This window comes from Rousettus aegyptiacus, unplaced genomic scaffold, assembly GCF_014176215.1.
Source record: "Rousettus aegyptiacus isolate mRouAeg1 unplaced genomic scaffold, mRouAeg1.p scaffold_m13_p_3, whole genome shotgun sequence".
Taxonomy (NCBI): Eukaryota; Metazoa; Chordata; class Mammalia; order Chiroptera; family Pteropodidae; genus Rousettus; species Rousettus aegyptiacus.
The window spans coordinates 152,614,264-152,633,325 of record NW_023416306.1 but is presented as its reverse complement, the minus strand read 5'-3'; the positions used below and the strand labels follow the sequence as shown (position 1 = coordinate 152,633,325).

Genomic DNA, 19,062 nt, shown 5'->3' with positions numbered 1-19,062 from the left:
ACAGTATCCTACCCGTCACTAAGTTCTGTCAATATCTCCCAAGGCCTGTGCCCTTTACTCCATCTCTCCACCATTATGTCCCAGTTGTCCTCAGCTAACCTGAAGCCATGGCAAAGTCTCTTAGTGGTGTCACAATCAACCTAGCCCTCTCCAAGTCACTGTCCACACACAGCTGTGGAAAGGCTTCAGGACCCGAATCTCATCATATCACCCTGGCAGAGACTTTTTAAGCCCCCTTAGACCTCAACAGGGCTGCATGGTCTGGACCCACACCCCATTTCACACCTCTGTCTGTACCCCGAGCCACACCGGCCTTCTTCCACACCTTCAGACCTACCACCCTTTATCTGGCTTCTGCATGAAATGTGTTCCCCCTCCCCTCGCCTTGTCCAATGGTCCTCTTCCTTCAGATCTCAGTTCCAAAGCCTTTCCTGCGCCTCTGTGTAAGTTCTCCCCATCATGCCTTCTTACACCCCTGCTGTACTTCTCCGTCAGGGCAGCCATTTTCTCTACCAGACTGTAAGCTCCGTGAAGACAAAGTGTGCATCTTTCTCCCTCTCCCTCTTCCTGCCTTTCTCACCATCACATTCTCAGCATCTATACAGTGCCTGGCACAGTGCTGATGTTCAATAAATATGCGTTGATTGGATAAATGAATGAACCAGCTCTGTGAGGTAGGCACTGCCTCTATCCCCAATTCACAGACAAACAGAGATGTGTCTGAGAAGTAAAGTGGACAGTCAGCTCAAGATCCCATGGCTGGCCAGTGTTAAAGGCAGGATCTGTGGCAAGTCAGACTGCAGAGCCTGTGTTCTTAACCACTTCTGGTCCTACATCTAATGCACTGGCCTCAGTGTCTATCTGTCTTGTGCTCCCAGCAGGCTCTCTGAGGACTACTCAGCTGGCCCAGGCTCCCCTCCCTGGAGCCACCCCCAGAACCATGGAGAGTCTGAGTGAACTACAGAACCCGCTGCTGCCACGGAGCCCCGCCCATCTCCATGGTCCCTTCCCCTACCCTGAGGCCTCACCTAGCTGGTCATGCCAGGAGAAGCTCTACTCCTATCTCCTGGGAAGTGCTGGCCCTGCCCGAGCCCATCAGCTCCTGGACCCAGGGTCCCTACAGCTGGCCGTGGAGACCTGGTACAGGCCCAGCTGCCTGTTGGGGAGAGAGAAGGTCAAGGAGCCCAAGGCAGGCAGCTGTGAGACCAGCTTCACAGAGAGCAGGGAGCCCCAGCCTGGGCCCATGGAGTGGTCCACGGAACCTAGCGAAGCGGAAGAGGATGTCACCATCCAGACTGTGTCCTATGGGGTTCAAGAGGAGCTTCAGGGCCTGGAGGATGACCAGGAGGAGCAGGAGGTGAGTACATGTGCTTAAAATACAGATTCCCAGGCCCACCTCTACTCGATGAGATTAATTAGTCCTTGCTTGGGGCCCAGGAATCTGTATTGCCAAGAAATGCACTTCTGACACAAGTGCTACCCTCACTTTGAGAAACACTAGCTTGGGATGACTATTTAATTTTTAAGTAGCATTTATTGTTCTTGTTTTCTTAATTATAGAAGTAATTTACACTTAATACAGAGGACTACTGGAAGATACCATTATTATTTTAGTGCACAGTCTCCTAGTCTTTTTTTATTCATGTAATTTTCCCACCCTACTCCCCAAGAGAAGTCAGGCTGTACTTAGTTTGATAACCTGACTTTTCTCGCTAAGCAACATATCTCAGTATTGCTCTATGTAATTCAATCTTTTTTTACAAGGTGATTTTTAAGTGTTACATGGTATTCCATTATAAGTTCTTCCACCACTTGTTAATTCAATCTCCTCATCACTGAGCACTGAGATCGTTTCTGATCTTTCACAATGACTATCCGATCATGAGGCTACCCGCACACATATATTTGTATTCTTTCCTTATGATAACTTCCTAAAGATGAAATCATTGGGTCATTGTTAAGGGTTTTGGCAGAGAGTGCCGAGCCCAACTCACACGCCCATCGACAGCAGAAGAGACGGCCTATTGCCCCACATCAGTGCCACTGGGTAATCCTGGGCCTGGTCACAAACCCCACTCATGTTTTGCAGAGTGATGCAACCTCGACAGAGAGCGAGAGTGAAGACAACTTTTTCACGCTGCCCCCCAGGGACCACCTGGGACTCACTATCTTCTCCATGCTCTGCTGCTTCTGGCCACTGGGCATCGCTGCCTTTTACTTCTCCCAGGGGGTAAGAGCACTTGGGGCCCAGGCTTTCCGCTCTGGCCACCTTCCTCCACTGGAGGGCTTGGCAGAAGCGATTGCATGATGGGATCAGGGCCTGGTGGGCTGGGGCTGTTTTGCTGGGTGTAGGGTTGCTCCCTTTTATCAGCACATCTCTCTCCCCAGACCAGCAAGGCCATTTCCAAGGGGGACTTCCGTCTGGCCAACACCACCTCCCGCCGGGCCCTCTTCCTGGCCACACTCTCCATCGCTGTGGGGGCTGGTCTCTATGTGGCTGTGGTAGTGGCTCTGGCAGCTTACATGTCCCAGAATGGCCATGGCTAGTGGCCAGTAAGGACTGGCATCCTGACTCCCCTGCTCCAACTGAAGAGGCAGCTGACCATGGGGTTGTAGACACTCTGGAGAGTGCTGGCCCCTGAAGACAACCTCTGAGGATGGCTTGTTAGGGGGAGGGCTCAAACTTCACTTCCTCTTGCCCGCTGTCCCCAGCCCCAGAGCAGGGCCAGGGGTACCACTCTCCAGTCTGGGCTGTGTTGGGAAGCAGGAGAGGGTAGGGCTGCCTGCCACACCAACCAGGCAGGGGGCTCCCTCTGGCTTGGCGCCAGCTTGGCGCTCAGCCCAGTCTGCCCACTCCCTGGAGGATCTCTGCCCTGCAGGGAGCCCGCTATCCAACTCTGCCAACCTCTCCACAGAGAAAGGGCAGGAGGTTACAGGGAAGGAAACGGATGCCTGGGGGATCAGGGGGCCTGACCCAGCCCTTTCAGCCCATATGAGTCTCCGCCCTGGGGACAGCTCGAGCTTCCCCAACTCTGCTCTTTGGCTTCATGACCCCACCAGCCAGGAGGGAAATACACAGAGGCACAGGGGCCCCTTCCTCCTTCTGGCTCTGGAGGAAGCTTATGTTCCCGGTGGGCTTGTGAGACACTGTGGATTCTAAATAGAGACGAGGAACCTCAGGCATGTAGACCCTGCACCAAGGGCAGGTTCTTGGAGCCTCTCTGTGAAGGAACAAAAAGCGGATGTGATGACAGAGGTCCTGAAATATTGCCAAACCGCATGGGGCTCCCCACCCTGCCCTTGGTCCACGGTTCCCACCATTTTTTTCTGGGCCCCTCCTAGGGGCCCTTGAGCTGGTGCCATCCCAGATGAATGGAGAAAGAGTACTATCAGACCACCGGCCACTGAGCACAGGGCCTTAGACCCAGCCTGGTAGGAAAACAGCAAGGAGAGACCCTCACTGAGAGATGCAGGGCTGGCATGGCTGCTGAGCAGCCAGCAGGGCTCAAGAAGGCGTCCTGGAGGAGTGTCCCTTTGGCAAGGTGTAGAAGGATGAGGATTTATCTAAGGGACTTGTTTTCCCATAATCCTTAGTATTTGCAGGCAGGGGTGTGACAGGAGCCTTCCAACGGGGGTTCAAAGCTGTTTGGGTTTTGTCTAAAGCATCCAGGCTGGAGCCAAATTGCAGCCATTTCTAAGGACTCTACCAGCTCAGAGAGGAAGGTTGGGCCTGTCTCTCAAAGACCAGTGATGTTGTCCCACCTCTGAATGCTGGGGGTTCAGTGATGAGCCTCCACTCAGTCAGTCAGCCTTGGGGCGTTTTCACTGATGCCCCCACTCAGAGTGGTTCTCAACACCCCAGCCACTAGGGGGAACATCCGGAATTTTAGAGACATCTGGGCAGGCAGGAGGGCAGCACGTTGGGAGGCAGGCCTGTCGGGGGCTCCAGCTGCAGGACCTCCTTGTGCATGATTTGGGGACCTGGTCATTCCCAGGCCCCACCCAGAGCCTGTAACTATGAATTCCCCGCTGACCCACCGTGTCCCAGCATCCTCCCCCATGCCAGGCATCACCCAGGCCTCCTCCACTCCCTGCACCCCCTGGCCCAGGATCAGCAGTTTTAATGTCCCACTATTGTATATATTTATCCTTGTAATAAACTTTTTGTAACACCTGGTGCCCTCTGGGACTCTTACTGTCCTCGCCTCCTTCCACCTTTGCCCGCGTCCCACACTTCTCCAGAACCAAGCTCCATCCCTACATCTATCTGCTGCTCTGTCCCCCGGTGACCTTCCCGGGAGGTCGGGAGGTCGGGCCCACATCTGGGCCCTAGGTTCCCTTCCCTCTGGATGGGAGAACTGGTCGTGATTTATACTGGCTCCCGGGGCTCCCCAGCCAGATCGTGCTTCAGGTGCCCACGGTAACAATTTACTTGAGAGCACCGAGGCTGCCTTCCTATTCACTCTTCTTGACTCTCCTACTAAATTCCCTGGGAGCAATTAAGTCTTTGTCTCTAGGTCAGCCTCTGGGGGAATCCAAACCAAGACACATACATGCACATATATTTATTAGCATCTGTGTGCACACATGTGCATATGCCTGCACCTACACACATACATGCAGGCACAGGCATGCAGCCATGTACTTGTGCACACACACACACATGGGCACAGGCTACACGTGCAAATACTGCATGTGCACTTGGATGTGTGTCCACACATGCAGCACGTGCACATTCAAGGTGAAGAAGGAGTCATGGTGGCTGAGAAGTCTCCCCTAGCCATGCCTGCTCCGCAGTCACCCCATCACTAGCTCGGCTGGGCCCCAGAAAGGGCAGCGAGCAGCACCCTCTCCAGTCTAAGTCCTGCTAGGGTGGGCAGGCTGCCTCATAGCCTGGACAATTTCTACCTCCTTCCCAGCCTTCCAGAGTACCACTCCAGGCCTCAAGAAGGGAGAGAAGCCAGTGATTTCCTATGTTTGACCCTGGTTCTGCTCCCTCTTGCTTTTAACACCGACCCCCCCTCCCCCCACACACTCCCCTACCCCCAGCTGCAAATTCCGGCTCTGCAGGAGAAAATGGAATCAGAAACGCAGCTCCTAGGAATTTCTCCCCTGCAGTCCCCTAGGAAGGGCCCATTCTGCTCAGTTTCTGCAACACAGGCAGGGTCCCCTCCCCTGTCATGCCGGGGCCTGCCTCTGGGCACGCCTGGGGCATTTAAGGCCTCCTGCTTCCCAGCGCTGCATATGCCTCACTGCCCGAGGCTCCTGGGAGGCACAGGGGCTCGCAGTTACCCCTCTTCAGGCTGGCTCCTCGATCTGGAAGAGAAAGGCTGGTGGCAGGGAGGGTCCCCTGGGTAAAGGTGCCCTTGATGAGCTGCCGTGCCAGCACATCTGTGCAAATATTACCAATTATTTTCCTCACTATAAACACCCAGCAGGAAGGCAGGGAAGCAACCAACCCAAACTGTTTAAAATAGAAACTGAAATTGCTGCATAGGGATGCTGGGGCAACCAGCAGGGCGGGGGCCCTGAACCAGGAATCTGGGTTCTCCCCCCACACCCGCCATCCTTATCACACCTGCTCCCGCTGCCCCTACTCTGTGACCCCACCTCCCGCTTCCACACTGGCCAGGCAGGATGCCACAGGAAAGGTCCTTGCCTAGAGGATAGACGGTCTCAACATGTTTCCTGGGCCTCGCCGGGCCTGAGACCCCCCTTCCCCCCCAGAGGCTAGGAAAGGGGTATGATGAGGCAGAGGTCGGTGGCCAAGTTGTCGCAATGTGAATCCTGAAGCTTGCAGCAGGAAGGAACCTTGGAGATGATCGAGTCACGGTCCTTCATGCTGCAGATTAGACGACTGAGGCCCAGAGAGGGAGGCGAATCGCTCAATGACACCCAGAGATTTACGAGGCAAGCCCAGGCAGGCCTTGCCTCCCAGGCCCCGGAGTTGCTGAGCTAGGCTGGTGATGTCTCTGCCTGCTGTGGAAACAGAAAATCGAGGGGCAACTGCCGCTGCAGGATGAATATTAACAGACTTGCTTCCCACAGCCTTCCCTCTCAGGCTGTTTCCTGCTTCAAAGGCTTCCCCACCAGCCCTTCCCAGGGGCTGATGCTTCAGCCTTCTATTTTGGTGGCAAGGCATGGGGTGGGCAGAAAGGGTGATAGCCTTGCCTCCCCGAGCCTGCCCCAAGCTCACAGCAAACCCTCCTCCATCCACAAGTGCTCTCATAGCCTCTCTGCGACAGGGGGAGGCATTACTCTGGGCGGTGGGAGGCCCGCAGAGATACTCAGATATTCTGAACGAAAACAAAAAAAAAAAACAAAAAGTGCCCGTGCAGCCCGGCTGCATTTCCAAGTTCTTCCAACCTACATCCCTTGAACTGCTTTTACCTCTCTCCCTCTACAGAGCTGGGCGGGCTTCAAAGCCACTTCTAGCTCCATGAGGAAATAACAGAGAAAGAAATCTCCAGAGGACAGGGCGCCCCCAGAGGCAGCCGGGAAGGGGACAAAGGGGACGGTAGACATGTATGCAACAGTAGGCAAGGCCAGGGGTGAGGTGGCAGGAGCAGACTATGTTGACAGATCAACTTCAGTACCCAAAGCACCTTCACACCTGCCCGCTCTACCACTGAGGCAGGTGTTCCTGAACCTATTTCACAGATAGCGAGACCGAGGTCGGCAGGGCCCTCTCTCCTCCTGGTTCCTCGGCTCAGTCAATGGTACCAAGTCCTGTGAGCACCTGTCATGGCTCCATCCTCACTCCAGCCATCATCCACTAAGGCCACCTCCTGGCCATTTCCCTCTTTAGTCCTCTCCAGCCCTTTCTTAACACTTTCAGCCTATGGTTGAAAGCGCAGAGTCTGGAGCCAGACTACCTGGTTCGAATACTACGCCCCGTGTTTTCCCTTCTGACATCGTGATGGGGACCACTGCATAAGGCTGTTGTGACAATTACGTCAATTAATACTTATATGGCTCCTACAATGGCACTGGGTGTCTGGGAAGTGCTATATGGAAAATGTCTCCAATTATCTACAGTTAATCATCACCCTAAACGGCTTCTCTGCCAGACTCCCTCAGCCCACCACCTCCACCTCTTCCAGGGCCAGAGAGATTAAAGCCAAAGTGTTGGTATCTGGGGATGCTGCGGACCTCCAGCAGATCTCTGGTGGCAAGCTGAAGACATGGGCCTATATCACCCATTCCCCCTGCCTGGAATTCCCTTATCTGCCTCCACTCCCTGACCTTTTCCTCCAAAATGATAAAAATCTTCCAAGACATAGTTCAGGAAAATCTCATCTTCTCTAGACCTGACGATGCTCCCCCCGCCCCCACCTCCCACCCCCCACCCCACCTCCATCCCCAAATCCGTGTAGAACTATCTGCTTGATTTCATGAGCCACCACTACACCCGTCCATACTGATATCTCAGCCACATCTACAGCCTTTTGTTCCTCCGAGGGTGGGGCTTTCCGTAAGCATCCAACATGTACTCACCCATCATGTCACTAGGAAAGGAGCGACTCGTCACACAGCTGGAGAGGGTCGAGGTCAGGATTTTTTCTGCTGGGATATCTCAGAGGGGAGAATCGCCCACTTCTTGAGGAAGATAGGAGCAGGGAGGGGGTGTCTGGGTGGGAGGGCTTTTAAGATTCCAAGGAGGATGACACATACCAGAGACAGCAGGGTGGACCCCTGAGGTGCCCAGCCTAGTGATATCTGAATAAGGACAGAGTGCAGAACTCTTAGATGCCTCCTCCCGCCTTTCATCTGGGACACCATAAAGACCCATTCTTCTGGTGGAGTGAGGTCTGCACTCTGTAGGAAATTATAAACAAAGAAACAAAAAATGCCAGAGTGTCTGCCTGTTCCTCGTGTTCCCTCTGGTCTCCAAGAGGTTCTGGGCTGAGGACAGAGAAGAAGTTCTTTCTCAGTTTCCTCTGCTCCCAACTCAGCCCCTGGGTCTCCCCCATCTCCCACCCTCCAAAGGAGTCCACAAGTCTGAGTGCCATTGGCTTGTCTATATCCCCTCTGAAGGCCAAAGCCAGAGGCCAGAGCACTGCCTCGCCCAACATCACCACATTGCCATCCTTTACCAAATCCTGTGACTCTACTTCCCCCAAACCTCCCTGATCCCATCTTCTTCTCCCCTCCTCTGTTGCCAAAACCTAGACTAAGCCCCCGTCAGCTCTCACTCAGGCTCCTGCAAAAGCCTCCTAGATGTCCTGATACATGTTACATCAGGGATAAATCTTGAGGACATTATGCGAAATGAAATAAGCCAGTGACAAAAAGGCAAATACTGCATAATTCCACTTTTGTGAAGTAGTCGTCAAATTCGTCAAATTCGTAGAAGCAGAAAGCAGAGTGGGGTTGCCAGAGGAAGAAGGGAGTTAGTGTTTAATGAGATGGAGTTTTGGTTTTGCAAGATGAAAAAGTTTTGGAGACCAGATGCGAACAACATTGTGAATATATTTAACATTTTTGAACTGTACATTTAAAATGGAGAAAATGGTGAATTTTATGTGTTTTTCACCATATTTTTTTAAAGACTGGGGCAAGTAATAATATTATTGTAAATAAGTACTCTATTATATATCTGTCCAGTCTCTTTTGAAAGGTGATTTTACTTTAGTGGGAAAAAAAGCCTCCTACTAAATGGCCCACCTGCCTCCCTTTGGCTAAAATGAACTTTTCCCAAAGCAAATCTGGTTAAGTAAACCTTCCTGATTAAAGCATTCAAATGATATCCATTTCTCTTAGATAAGAACCAAGCTCCTTACTTCACTTACAAGTCCTACCTGCCTCTAGCTCCACCTCACACCACACTCCCCCAAGCTCTCTGCACCCCACCAGTTCTGTCTGCCAGCCCTTCACATTTGCAGGGTCTTTGCATATACTATTCCCTCTGCCTGAAATGCTTTTCCCTCCTTTCTTGGACTAATAATAATAAAAAAAGATATTAAGTACTTACTCTGTAGCAAGCCTTGTTCTAAGCACTTTACAAATATGAATGAACCCTTGCAACATCCCTAGGAGCCTGGGTCTATTAGTATCCCTATTTTAGAGATAAAGAAACTAAGGTCCAGAGAGGTAAAGTAACTTTCCCTTGGTCATACAGCTAGTAGGAAAGCTGAAATTTAAACTCCACTGTCCATATGTCTGACCACGCCACCAGTGTCACGGACATATCTCTGCCCCTTTAATTTTGCCCATTGCCTCTTTCCTCTTCCCTCCCTCCTCTGAATGGCACTGGGCAGGGGTAAGAGTCATGGAGAGAGGACCAAATGTTTTACCCCAATATATTTTAAGGAATATTTGCTCCTTGTAATCCAAGAAGCCCAGCAAACCTGGCCAAGACCTGTCAAGCCACCTGCTAGATAGTGAAGACAGAACGGCCATTGGCACCTCATCTTAGAGGCCAATGAGAGGTGAGGAGGACAGAACCAGAGGAGCCCACAGCCCATTTTGGTGGGATCTAGAACAGACCCCTCAAGAAGGGACAGGAGTCTTGGGAAACATGACCAGCAGGACCTGGGACGGGGGTCATACACAGGGGTGGGGTGGTGGCTAGCATCCAGCCAGAGAGACACAGGAAGCATGCCTCGGTGGCACAAGGACAGGTCCTTCCTTGCTGCCATACCCTTCCCCACCAGGCTGTCTCATATGCCCAATAATGGTCAGCTGTCACCCTGCCCACGCAGGTGACCTGCATGTTGCTAAGGAGAGCTGGGAGGGACGGTGCTGGAGTCAAAGGTCCCCAGAGAGAGCTTCCTGCTCAGGTGAGATGAAGTGGGGATCCTCTCAACCACAGACCAAAAATGAAAGGCAGTTTGGGGGTTTTAGACTTGGATTATTGAATGCCACCATATGCCGGCTACTGGGCTTACTCTTTTTTTGTATTAACTCACATTCTATAGACAGAAAAACTAAGGCTCAGAGAGGGAAAGTAAATTGCCTAACTAGCTGGGAAGTTGAGGAACCTTAAAATTTATTGCTGGGTCTTCAATCTCTAAATTAACCCTCCGTATTCAAATCCCATTGACCCAGCAAGGAGAAGGTGGAAAGTGAAATAAAAATGCAGGAGCGAGCACCAGCTTCCTCTCTTGCCTGAAACGCTTCTTCATTTTCCTCTTCACCCAAATCTAGGCAGGAGCTATGTCTGATTATTTGAGCAGGGAACCATCTCAGAACTCATCAACCCTCTGCCCAGCACAGCCGCTTACCTTAACTGAAAGTCCCCTCCGGCTCCCTACAAATTTTAGTTCCCCTCTTCCCATGCCCACCCACCCCCACCAACCCCCACTCCCGCCAAAAGCCTGCAGGTGGAGAGGCGAGGAGCCGCTTTTCTCCAGCTGCACTGTCTCCCTGAGGTGGTGCGTGGAGGATTCCACATTCAGAGAAGCCAATTAAGGATCATCGTCCTGGCAGAGCTGCTGGATTCAGTGCTGCCTCAATGCCCCTTAGCCCTCCAGGAGTCCACCTAGGAAGTCATAGGGAGCCACTTGCCTGGACCTCTCCTCCCAGGGGCCAGGGCCAGGCTGCTCTGACCTCCCCACAGCCAGGAAAACTGTGTAGCTCTACCTCCCACCCCCCTGAGACACTGCTCAGCCTCCCAACTTCCTTTCAACACTGAGCATCAATTAAATATTGACTGAGTATCTATTAAGCATGGAACGGTCTACTAAGTTCTCCAATGCAGAACGAGTCTCTTTTCTTCCGAAGTGAGGCAAACAGAGATGACCTTCTTGCTGGTCCTTAAACACACCAAGCATACTCCTGCCTCGCTTGGAATGCGCACCTGCTGGTCCTGGTCCTCTCACCAGAAACACCCTCCTCTCCATATCTGCTCTGCCACTACTTGCTCAAATGTCATCCATCTTAGAGACCTTCCCTAGTGGCCTCATCCCTACAACTTACCTGCTCTGTTTTTCTCCATAGCTCTATTCCTGCTTGATGTTTTATTACCCGTGTGTTTGTCAGCCAGCCCCCATTGGAAGGCAAACTCCACGAGAAGGATCTTCTGAGTCTTATTGATGCCTGGCTGAATCCTCCTGCTTAGAACAGGGACTGTTCTCAATAAAGATCTGTTCTGTCAGTGGAACTAGGGTTCTGGCTCTATTCCAGCTGGACCCAGCTGTGTGACCCCCCCCCCTCCAGCCCTTCCCTACCTCCTAGAGCCTTGGTCTCCCCTTTATAACATGAAAGGATTAGTGGTTTCTAACTGAGGTCTTAATTGGAGTCCTCAAAGGGAGAATGGGGGAGGGGAGGTCCATGAGCTATTTTCTTTACTGAGGTGAAATTCTTATAAAATTAACCATCTTAAAGTGAACAATTCAGTGACATCTGGTGCATTTACAAATGTTGTGTGACCACCACCTTTGTCTAGTTCCAAAACATTGTCCTCACCCCCCAAAAGAAACCCATTAAGCGGCTGCTTCCCATTCCCTCTGCAAACCACCAACCTGACTTCTGACTCTATGGACTTACCTATTATGAGTATTTCATATAAATGGGATCATGCAATGCATGACCTTGTGTGTGTGGCTTCTTTTACTTAGCATGTTTGCAAGTTTCATCCACATTATAGCATGTATCAGTACTTATTTCTTTTTATGGCTGAATAATATTTCATTGTATGGAGATACCATAATTTGTTTATCCGTTCATTCATTGATACCACGAGCTATTTTTCAAAGCTTTTCCAAATTTGTAGTAAGACTACACCATCTGCCTAAAATAAGTTTGGTAGACAAGAGCTTATAAAATCCTGACAATAAAACCCAAGAGGGGCTTGCAGGCTCCAGGGCCTAATTCCGTGACCCTATGTGAAATAATGTAGCCAGCCCCATGAACACAGCCTCTGCCTCTGGACACTTACAGTGGGCCAGGAGCCAATCTAAGCATTGTATCTGCTTTGTCGTTTCACTCCTCAGCTTTCTGAGGTAGGGTCTGTCATTATGACTCATTCGGACAAGATAGCTGGCACAAAACATACTGTTCAAGGTGTCACAGGTAATAGTGGTAGAGTTGGCATTTGAGCCTGGATTCTGGATCCAGAGGGTAAACCCTTAACTGCCCAGAACGCTGTCTGCCCAGGGTATTCAGCCTGGCTGCCTGGTAACACATCACCAAGCAGCAGTGCTGGCTAGGGTGCAGAGGAGTGGACTCCCTGGGCAGGCAGTTGGTTGGGCTCAGTGGTTGGAGTGGGAGTGTGGGGAACTCTGATGTCAGGTGACAACAATTTACTTCAAGGGTTGTTAAGATGTTTAAATGAGATTAGATATGAAAATGCATGTTTCAGAGCCTGTTATGTCACAGCGACTACTACACATGGACTGCAGAAGGAGGGGAGCGCAAACAGATAAGCCAGATCCTAGCTCTGGAACGGCTTATACTCTAAAGGGGAAAGAGATCCACACCAGCGACCACAGTAAAGTCACTTTGGTGTGTGGACTTCAGTCTCTGTCACCTGTAAAATGCTCCTGCTACATTTCACATGCACCCTCAGTAAAGCACTTAACTGACTTTAATCGTTTGTTTGCACACCTGTCTCCTTTCTCTACTCTGAATTCCTTCAAGGGCAGAGACCTCATCTGCTCATCTGTGAACCCATCACAGACCCACAGGAGTTCAGAAAATGTTTGCAAGGTAAATGAATAGTGAACTCTGAGGTCCTTTCCAGCTCCGAACTTCTCCATATGTGAGATTTCTGTTCAACGAATAGCCCACAACATACTGCCTGGCCTGGGCACTGCAGGACACACAAAAAATAAGCTAACGACAGTATTCCAAGAACACTCACTTCTAATGAAGCCACTTTTGCAAATTTGTGCTATAAATATCCTTACCCACACGCCCAAAGATGTCGGTTCAAGGATACTCACTGACTCATTGTATTTTGGTAGTATTAAAAGATCAGAAACAGCTTGAATGCCCATCAGCAGAGAGCTAGCTACGTAAATGCTGGTACAGTCATCTAATGGAATGCTATGCAGACATTACAAAGAATGAGGCAGGCTTAAGTAAACTAATATAATACAGTCTCTAAGAAAGGTGGTTGAGTACAAAAATAAATTTACAGAAGTCTATGTACAAGGTTATTTGTGTGTTTTTAAAGAATACATGTATACATATACACTTATAAACAAAGACTAGCTCTAGGATAGCACTGATAAATTATGTTAGCCGCAAATCTAAGCCATGTATGTAAAAAGATAATAAGAAGATAAAAAGAAACAGGTGAAATTAATTTTAACATATTTTATTTACCCCAATATCCAAAATAGTCTCATTTTAACATTTAATCAATATTTTAAAATTATTTTTTCCAGCTTTATTAAGTTATAATTATATATTTAAAATTATTGAGATATTTTTATTCCAATTTTTGTCCTAAGTCTTTGAAATCTGGCATTTATCTTACACTTACATCGCAAATCAAACCAGCCACACTTTATCACTTCATAAATTTATATGCCTAACCAATGTGCTCTATACCTGACTAATATAAAATAATATTGAATGTCAATTTTAATTGAAAAAATTAAAAAACTAGCCACACTTTAAGTGCTCAGTAGTCACCTATAGCGAGTGGCTACTATATGGGAGGGCACGAAAGGGAGGTGATTATGACTGATACTGGGGAAAGATTTTGGGGAATTGAATATCAGGGAAGGAAGAAGTAACGTTCACTATATAGTCTTTTGTTCCTTTTCAATTTTTTCCCCATGTGCATGCATTATCTATTTTTCAAAACCCACAATTTTAAGGGTAAGGAAAAATACAGAAAAGCCAGAAAGACAAACAGAAAAGCAGTGATGTTAGAAGAAGGAACAGATTTGAGACATGGAAGTGCAATGTCATAGAGGTCAAGAGAGGAGAGATTTTCAGAGGATAAGGAGGAGGAGGAAGAGATAAAAGAGACAGTCCCCTGAGGTGACTTCAGATTTAGCACTTGGGACGTTGTGCATCGCTCATCACTGACATTTGAGAGCTGTGTCAGGAGAGGAAAGGGGTAGAACAAGACCATGGCAGTTTAGAAGTAGGAGGCAGTAGACATGGTCGGTCCTCTGTGGAGAGACCCAGAGACTCAAACATGGGAGCCAAACACGGTGACTAACTCAGAGGTGGTCCAGGTTGTAAGGTGCTGCTGGGGACGGCTCCTGGAAGCTGTGAGTGGGAAGCGTGTGATAGGCAGGTGGAGAACATTTGTATAGAAGTATCCTTTTGAGTATGTTTTCAGTTTTATTTTTTTTTAAATGGGTTTTCTGGGTAATATTATGCTATGGACTGAATTGTGTCCAGGATGGAAGGAAGTGGGACTTTGACTCCCCATCCAAGACCAAAGACCACAGTGCTGCAGAAAGACCAGCCCCCCAACTAGCTCTGGAACATATTGGACCTCTTCTGTCATCACAAGGCCTGCTGGAGCTCACCATGGCACCCACCCACTTCTTCACCCTCAGCTCCAGGAATCCTGGAGAAGCAAAGTCCACTTGCATCTAACCAGAAAATGAACCTCATTATTTCTTGTGCACCCACCTTTAATCCAGTTTATCTACCTTTCACCTCCAGGGTCTCTCTTTTTTTCTCCCTCCTCACTCTAAAAGTTAACACCAGTGATGCCTATTTTATTGTTTATCATTAGCATCATTACTATTAATGACGACTCAGAAAATCCACACATTGCTTGAGGTATACTTATATCCATTTTCTCACTGAATTACTCAACTATCCATTCAAGTAATATATTTGTATTTTTTGAGCACCTGTGTGCCAGGACTACATTGGGCCCTGTGATTAAGCCAAAATGTTGGGCTTCAAGCATGAGTTCTCAACCCTGGCTGCACATTATGACCATCTAGAGAAGTTTTAAAAATCCTGATGGCCAGCCCAGATGAATGATCAGTGTTTTGGGGGTAGAACCTAGGTATTAATACTATATTTTCTGTTAACAGGTTGATTTGTTGTTTCATTTGTCGCTTATTTCCTATTTATTCAGTATAGACTATGCCATCTCTAGATAGCAGTGTTAAATAAGACAGACCAACAACCTTCTTCTTTGACATTTATTATTATCTTTGACATTAGGCGTTTAAAACTGGTATATTTTAACTATGATCCAATACTTCTCTGAAGAGACTTCATTAGGACATTTTGTTTCTCCAAACATTTTATCATAAAAAAATCTCATACATACAGAAAAATAAAATTTTACAATGAATGCCCACCTAAATTCTCCCATCAACATTCTCTCTCCATCTAGCATCTTTCCATCCATCACCAATCTAATTTTTGAATGTATTTTGAAATAAATCCCAGACATCTACTTCTTCCTAAATACTTCTGTATGCATATTATCAACTAGAATTCAATATTTGGTTATTTTTCCTATGTAAAATTATCTTACAATGAACTGCAAAAATACCAAGCATACATTTGTTGAGCTTTGACAATACGCTGTGTCATCCAAACCCCTATTAACATATAGAACATTACCATGGCTCCAGAAATTTCCCTTATGCTCCTTCTCTGCCAATCCTGTTTCTTCCCAGAGGCAATCTCATTGCTGGGATTTTTTCGCCACCATAAATAAGATTTGCCTGTTCTCGAACTTCATAGAACTGGAAGCGTACAGTACTGACCCATGTATGTTAGGCTTCTTTCTCTCAGGGTAATGTTTTTGAAATTTATCCATCATATGTGTGTCAGTAGTCTGTTCCTTTTTATTGCTGAACAGTGTCTTTCATATAAACTATAGTTAATCCATTTTCTTATTATTTTGGAGTTATAATGGAGTTATTGGAGTTATTTTGGAATTATGAACAAAGCTTCAATTAACATTCTTATACAAATCTTTTTGTTGACATGTTTTCATTTCTCTTAGGTAAATTGAAAACGTTGCATCATAGGGTAGGTATATATTTAGTTGTATAGGGTAGGTATATATTTAGAAAATGCCAGACCTTTCACATCAACTATATGAGATTTCCAGTTGCTCCACATTCTCAGTGATATTGTTACCAATACTTTTAATTATAGCTGCCCTAGTGGGTAATTGTATCCCATTGCCTTTTTAGTTTGAATTTCCTTTATGTCTAAGGATTTTGAGCACATGTTCATGTGCTAATTGGCCATCTGTATATCTTCTTTTGTGAAATGTCTGTACAAATCTCTTGCCCATTTTGTTCTAAGTAGGTTGTTTGCGTTTATTATCTAGTTATAGAAAATCTTTTATGTTCCAGATATCAGTCCTTTGTCAGATGTTTTACAGATATTTTTCTGCCATCTTGTAGTTTACCTACTGATTTGCTTAATGGTACTTTTCAACACAAACACCAGTATTTTATTACCTTCTTATTGAAGTACACATACAAAGAAGTATAAAAATATAAGTCTATAACTTGATTGATTTTTCACAAGCTGAACACCCGGATTTAAAAAAAAAAAACATACAGCACTTTCAACACCCCTAAATCTCCTCTCATGCCTCCTTTTAATCACTATCTCTCTGCAAAGGTAACCATTATCCCGACTTCTAAAACCATAGATTAACTCTGCCTATTTCTTTCTATACTTTATGTAACTGAAATCGCATAGTGGATTCTCTTTTGTATCTGGCTTCTTTAGTTCAACATTGCTGAGAATGATCTAGTTTGTTGGTATTATTGCAGAATATTCCACTATGTGATTACAACACAATTTATTCATTCTATAATTGATGGGCACTCAGGTTATGTCCATGTGTTTGATTATTATGAAAAGTGCTGTGATAAACATTCTTAAACATATATTTTACTCTTTTCTGAACATGCTTACATTCTCTTAGGTATACACTCATAATTCCCAGGCCATAGGGGATATATATGTTCATCTACTAAATATCTTTAACAGATATTGCTACACAGTTTTCCAAAGCGGGTATACATAGGTATTTACTCTCTCATCAAAGGCACCAGAAATTTGTAATATTCTCCAGGTGAGTCTAAGGATAAGAACCTCTGCCTTACTATGCTGATTATAAACTTCAGTAAGGGCTCTGTCACAGCCTATGAGAGCCTGTAATGCCAAAGCTTGACCCAGACTGGAGGAAAAAACCAGAAAGGAGGGATTGGTTGAACTCTGAGAGCTGAGCAGGGGATGTGGGGTTGGGGAAGCATTTGGGGTAGAGAAAGCATTTCCTTTTGGAGGCCAGAGCATGTGAAAGGCTTGTATGACAGGGGGAGTTAGTCAGGGCCTGCGGAAGAGGCAGACAGGGCTAGACAACACCGGGCCTTCAGGGTAATGTAAAGTGTTTTTTAAACTTTTTACCTTGAAATAATTTTAAACCTATAGAAAAGTTGCAAAAATAGTACAGAGAATACCCTGTCTGCCCTTCCCCCAGCTTCCTCTAAGATTAACAGCTCACATAAGTACGTACAATTATCATAACCAGGAAGATGATGTTAGTACAACACTATTAACTAAACTACAGCGCTTTTCGAATCTCACTCCTGTTCCCCCTGTCATTTTTCTGTTCCAGGATCCAATCCAGGGTCCGCATTGCATTTGTTATGCCTCCTTAGTCTTCTCCAATCTGCAACAGTTCCTCAGTTTTATTCTTCGTGACCTTCAGACTTTGAAGAGTACTGGTCATTTATTATGCAGAACGTCTCTCAATTTTAGCTTGTCTGATGTTTTCTCGGGCTTAGATTAATGTTATAAATCTCTGGCAAGAATTTCATAGGAGTTATGTGTCTTATTACAGGTATTGTTAACCTTGATCACTTGATTTCAGTGGTGTCTGTCAGGTTTCTCCACTGTAAAGTTACTATTTTGATCTTTTTCCTGAGAAAAAAGGGATGACATTGAAGGACTTTAAGCAAGGGAAGTGACTCATTTAGATTTGTGTCAAAAATGCCCTCCTGGTTACAGCATGAAGAACAAATTAGAAGGGACTTGAATGTACATGGGAAGATTGGTTCAGAGTATATTGCAGTCTAATATGTGATGATGGAAATGAGAAGTGGACAGAGTTTGCAACATTTAGAAGGCACAATCATAGAGCAGGTTAATGACACCATGGGGAGGTTCTGATTTAACTGATCTGTAATTGGTCTTGGGCAAAGCTAGTTTTAAAAGCACCCAGGTGATTGCCTTGTTCAGCCACACTGAGGTCCATTGGCCAGCTCACGGCTTGCTCCAGATGGGCCTTAGGTGAAAGCCACTCAGAGTGGTCAAGCTCAAGCTGCTGTCTCCCTGGATACATCGGGAGGAAGAAGGGTGCTGGGGGTCCCCTGCCATCCTCCTACAGCCCAGAGATTGCTGACAACAGCTCCTGGCCGAAAGCAGGGAGGACACTGATGAGACCAGAGGGCTCTGGGAGGACTCAGGAGCACACCACTTCTGAATCTCCAAGTATGATTGTCAGATAAAATACGGGACATCCAGTTCAATTTTACTTCGGATAAACAATGAATAATTTTTTGATATGTCTCAAATATTATATGGAACATACTTATACTAAAACATTATTTGCTTACCTGAATTTTAAATTTAATTGGGTATCCCTTATTTTTATTTGCTACATCAGATCCTGAGACATGGATCTGATGGGCTTGTCCCATTCTCATCAAGTGTAGCAGCTTCCAGACCAACAGGGACTTTCCTCTTCTTCCTCCTCTTCCTTCTCTCATCCCCAGTCTGGGCTGCCAAGAGCAGGCCTGTACACCGCACCAACGTTTCCACTGAAACCCACACAGGGCCCAGGAGGAAACACTCAGCCTTCCACTCCAGACCCACTCATTTCTCAATTCAATAAAGATTTCTGCACACCTACTAAGTGCCAGGCCCTGCTTTAGTCAGAGGGATAAAGCAGTGACTAAGTCAGATGAGTTCCTGCTCTCTGGGGGCTTGCAAGAATAATCCAGATGGTAATGATGGCTGTGAAAGGGTATAGTAATGGTGACTGAGGCCCACGGGGGTCAGGAAAGGGCTCTGTGAGTAGGTGCCATGACTGTGACTTGAGGGACTAACAGCCAGTTTTGTAAAGATGTAGGGAAGAGCAATCCAGGGAGAGTG

At 47.1% G+C, this 19,062-nt stretch overlaps 1 protein-coding gene across 1 annotated transcript; it reads left to right on the top strand.

The window, feature by feature from the left end:
- Positions 1-892: 892 nt before the first annotated feature.
- On the top strand, positions 893-4,092 carry SYNDIG1L (synapse differentiation inducing 1 like). Its single transcript, XM_016139062.2, has 3 exons — positions 893-1,357; positions 2,090-2,230; positions 2,389-4,092. The coding sequence occupies exons 1-3, from the start codon at positions 941-943 to the stop codon at positions 2,545-2,547; spliced, it is 717 nt and encodes a 238-aa protein (XP_015994548.2). The 5' UTR covers positions 893-940; the 3' UTR covers positions 2,548-4,092.
- The last annotated feature ends 14,970 nt before the right edge of the window (positions 4,093-19,062 follow it).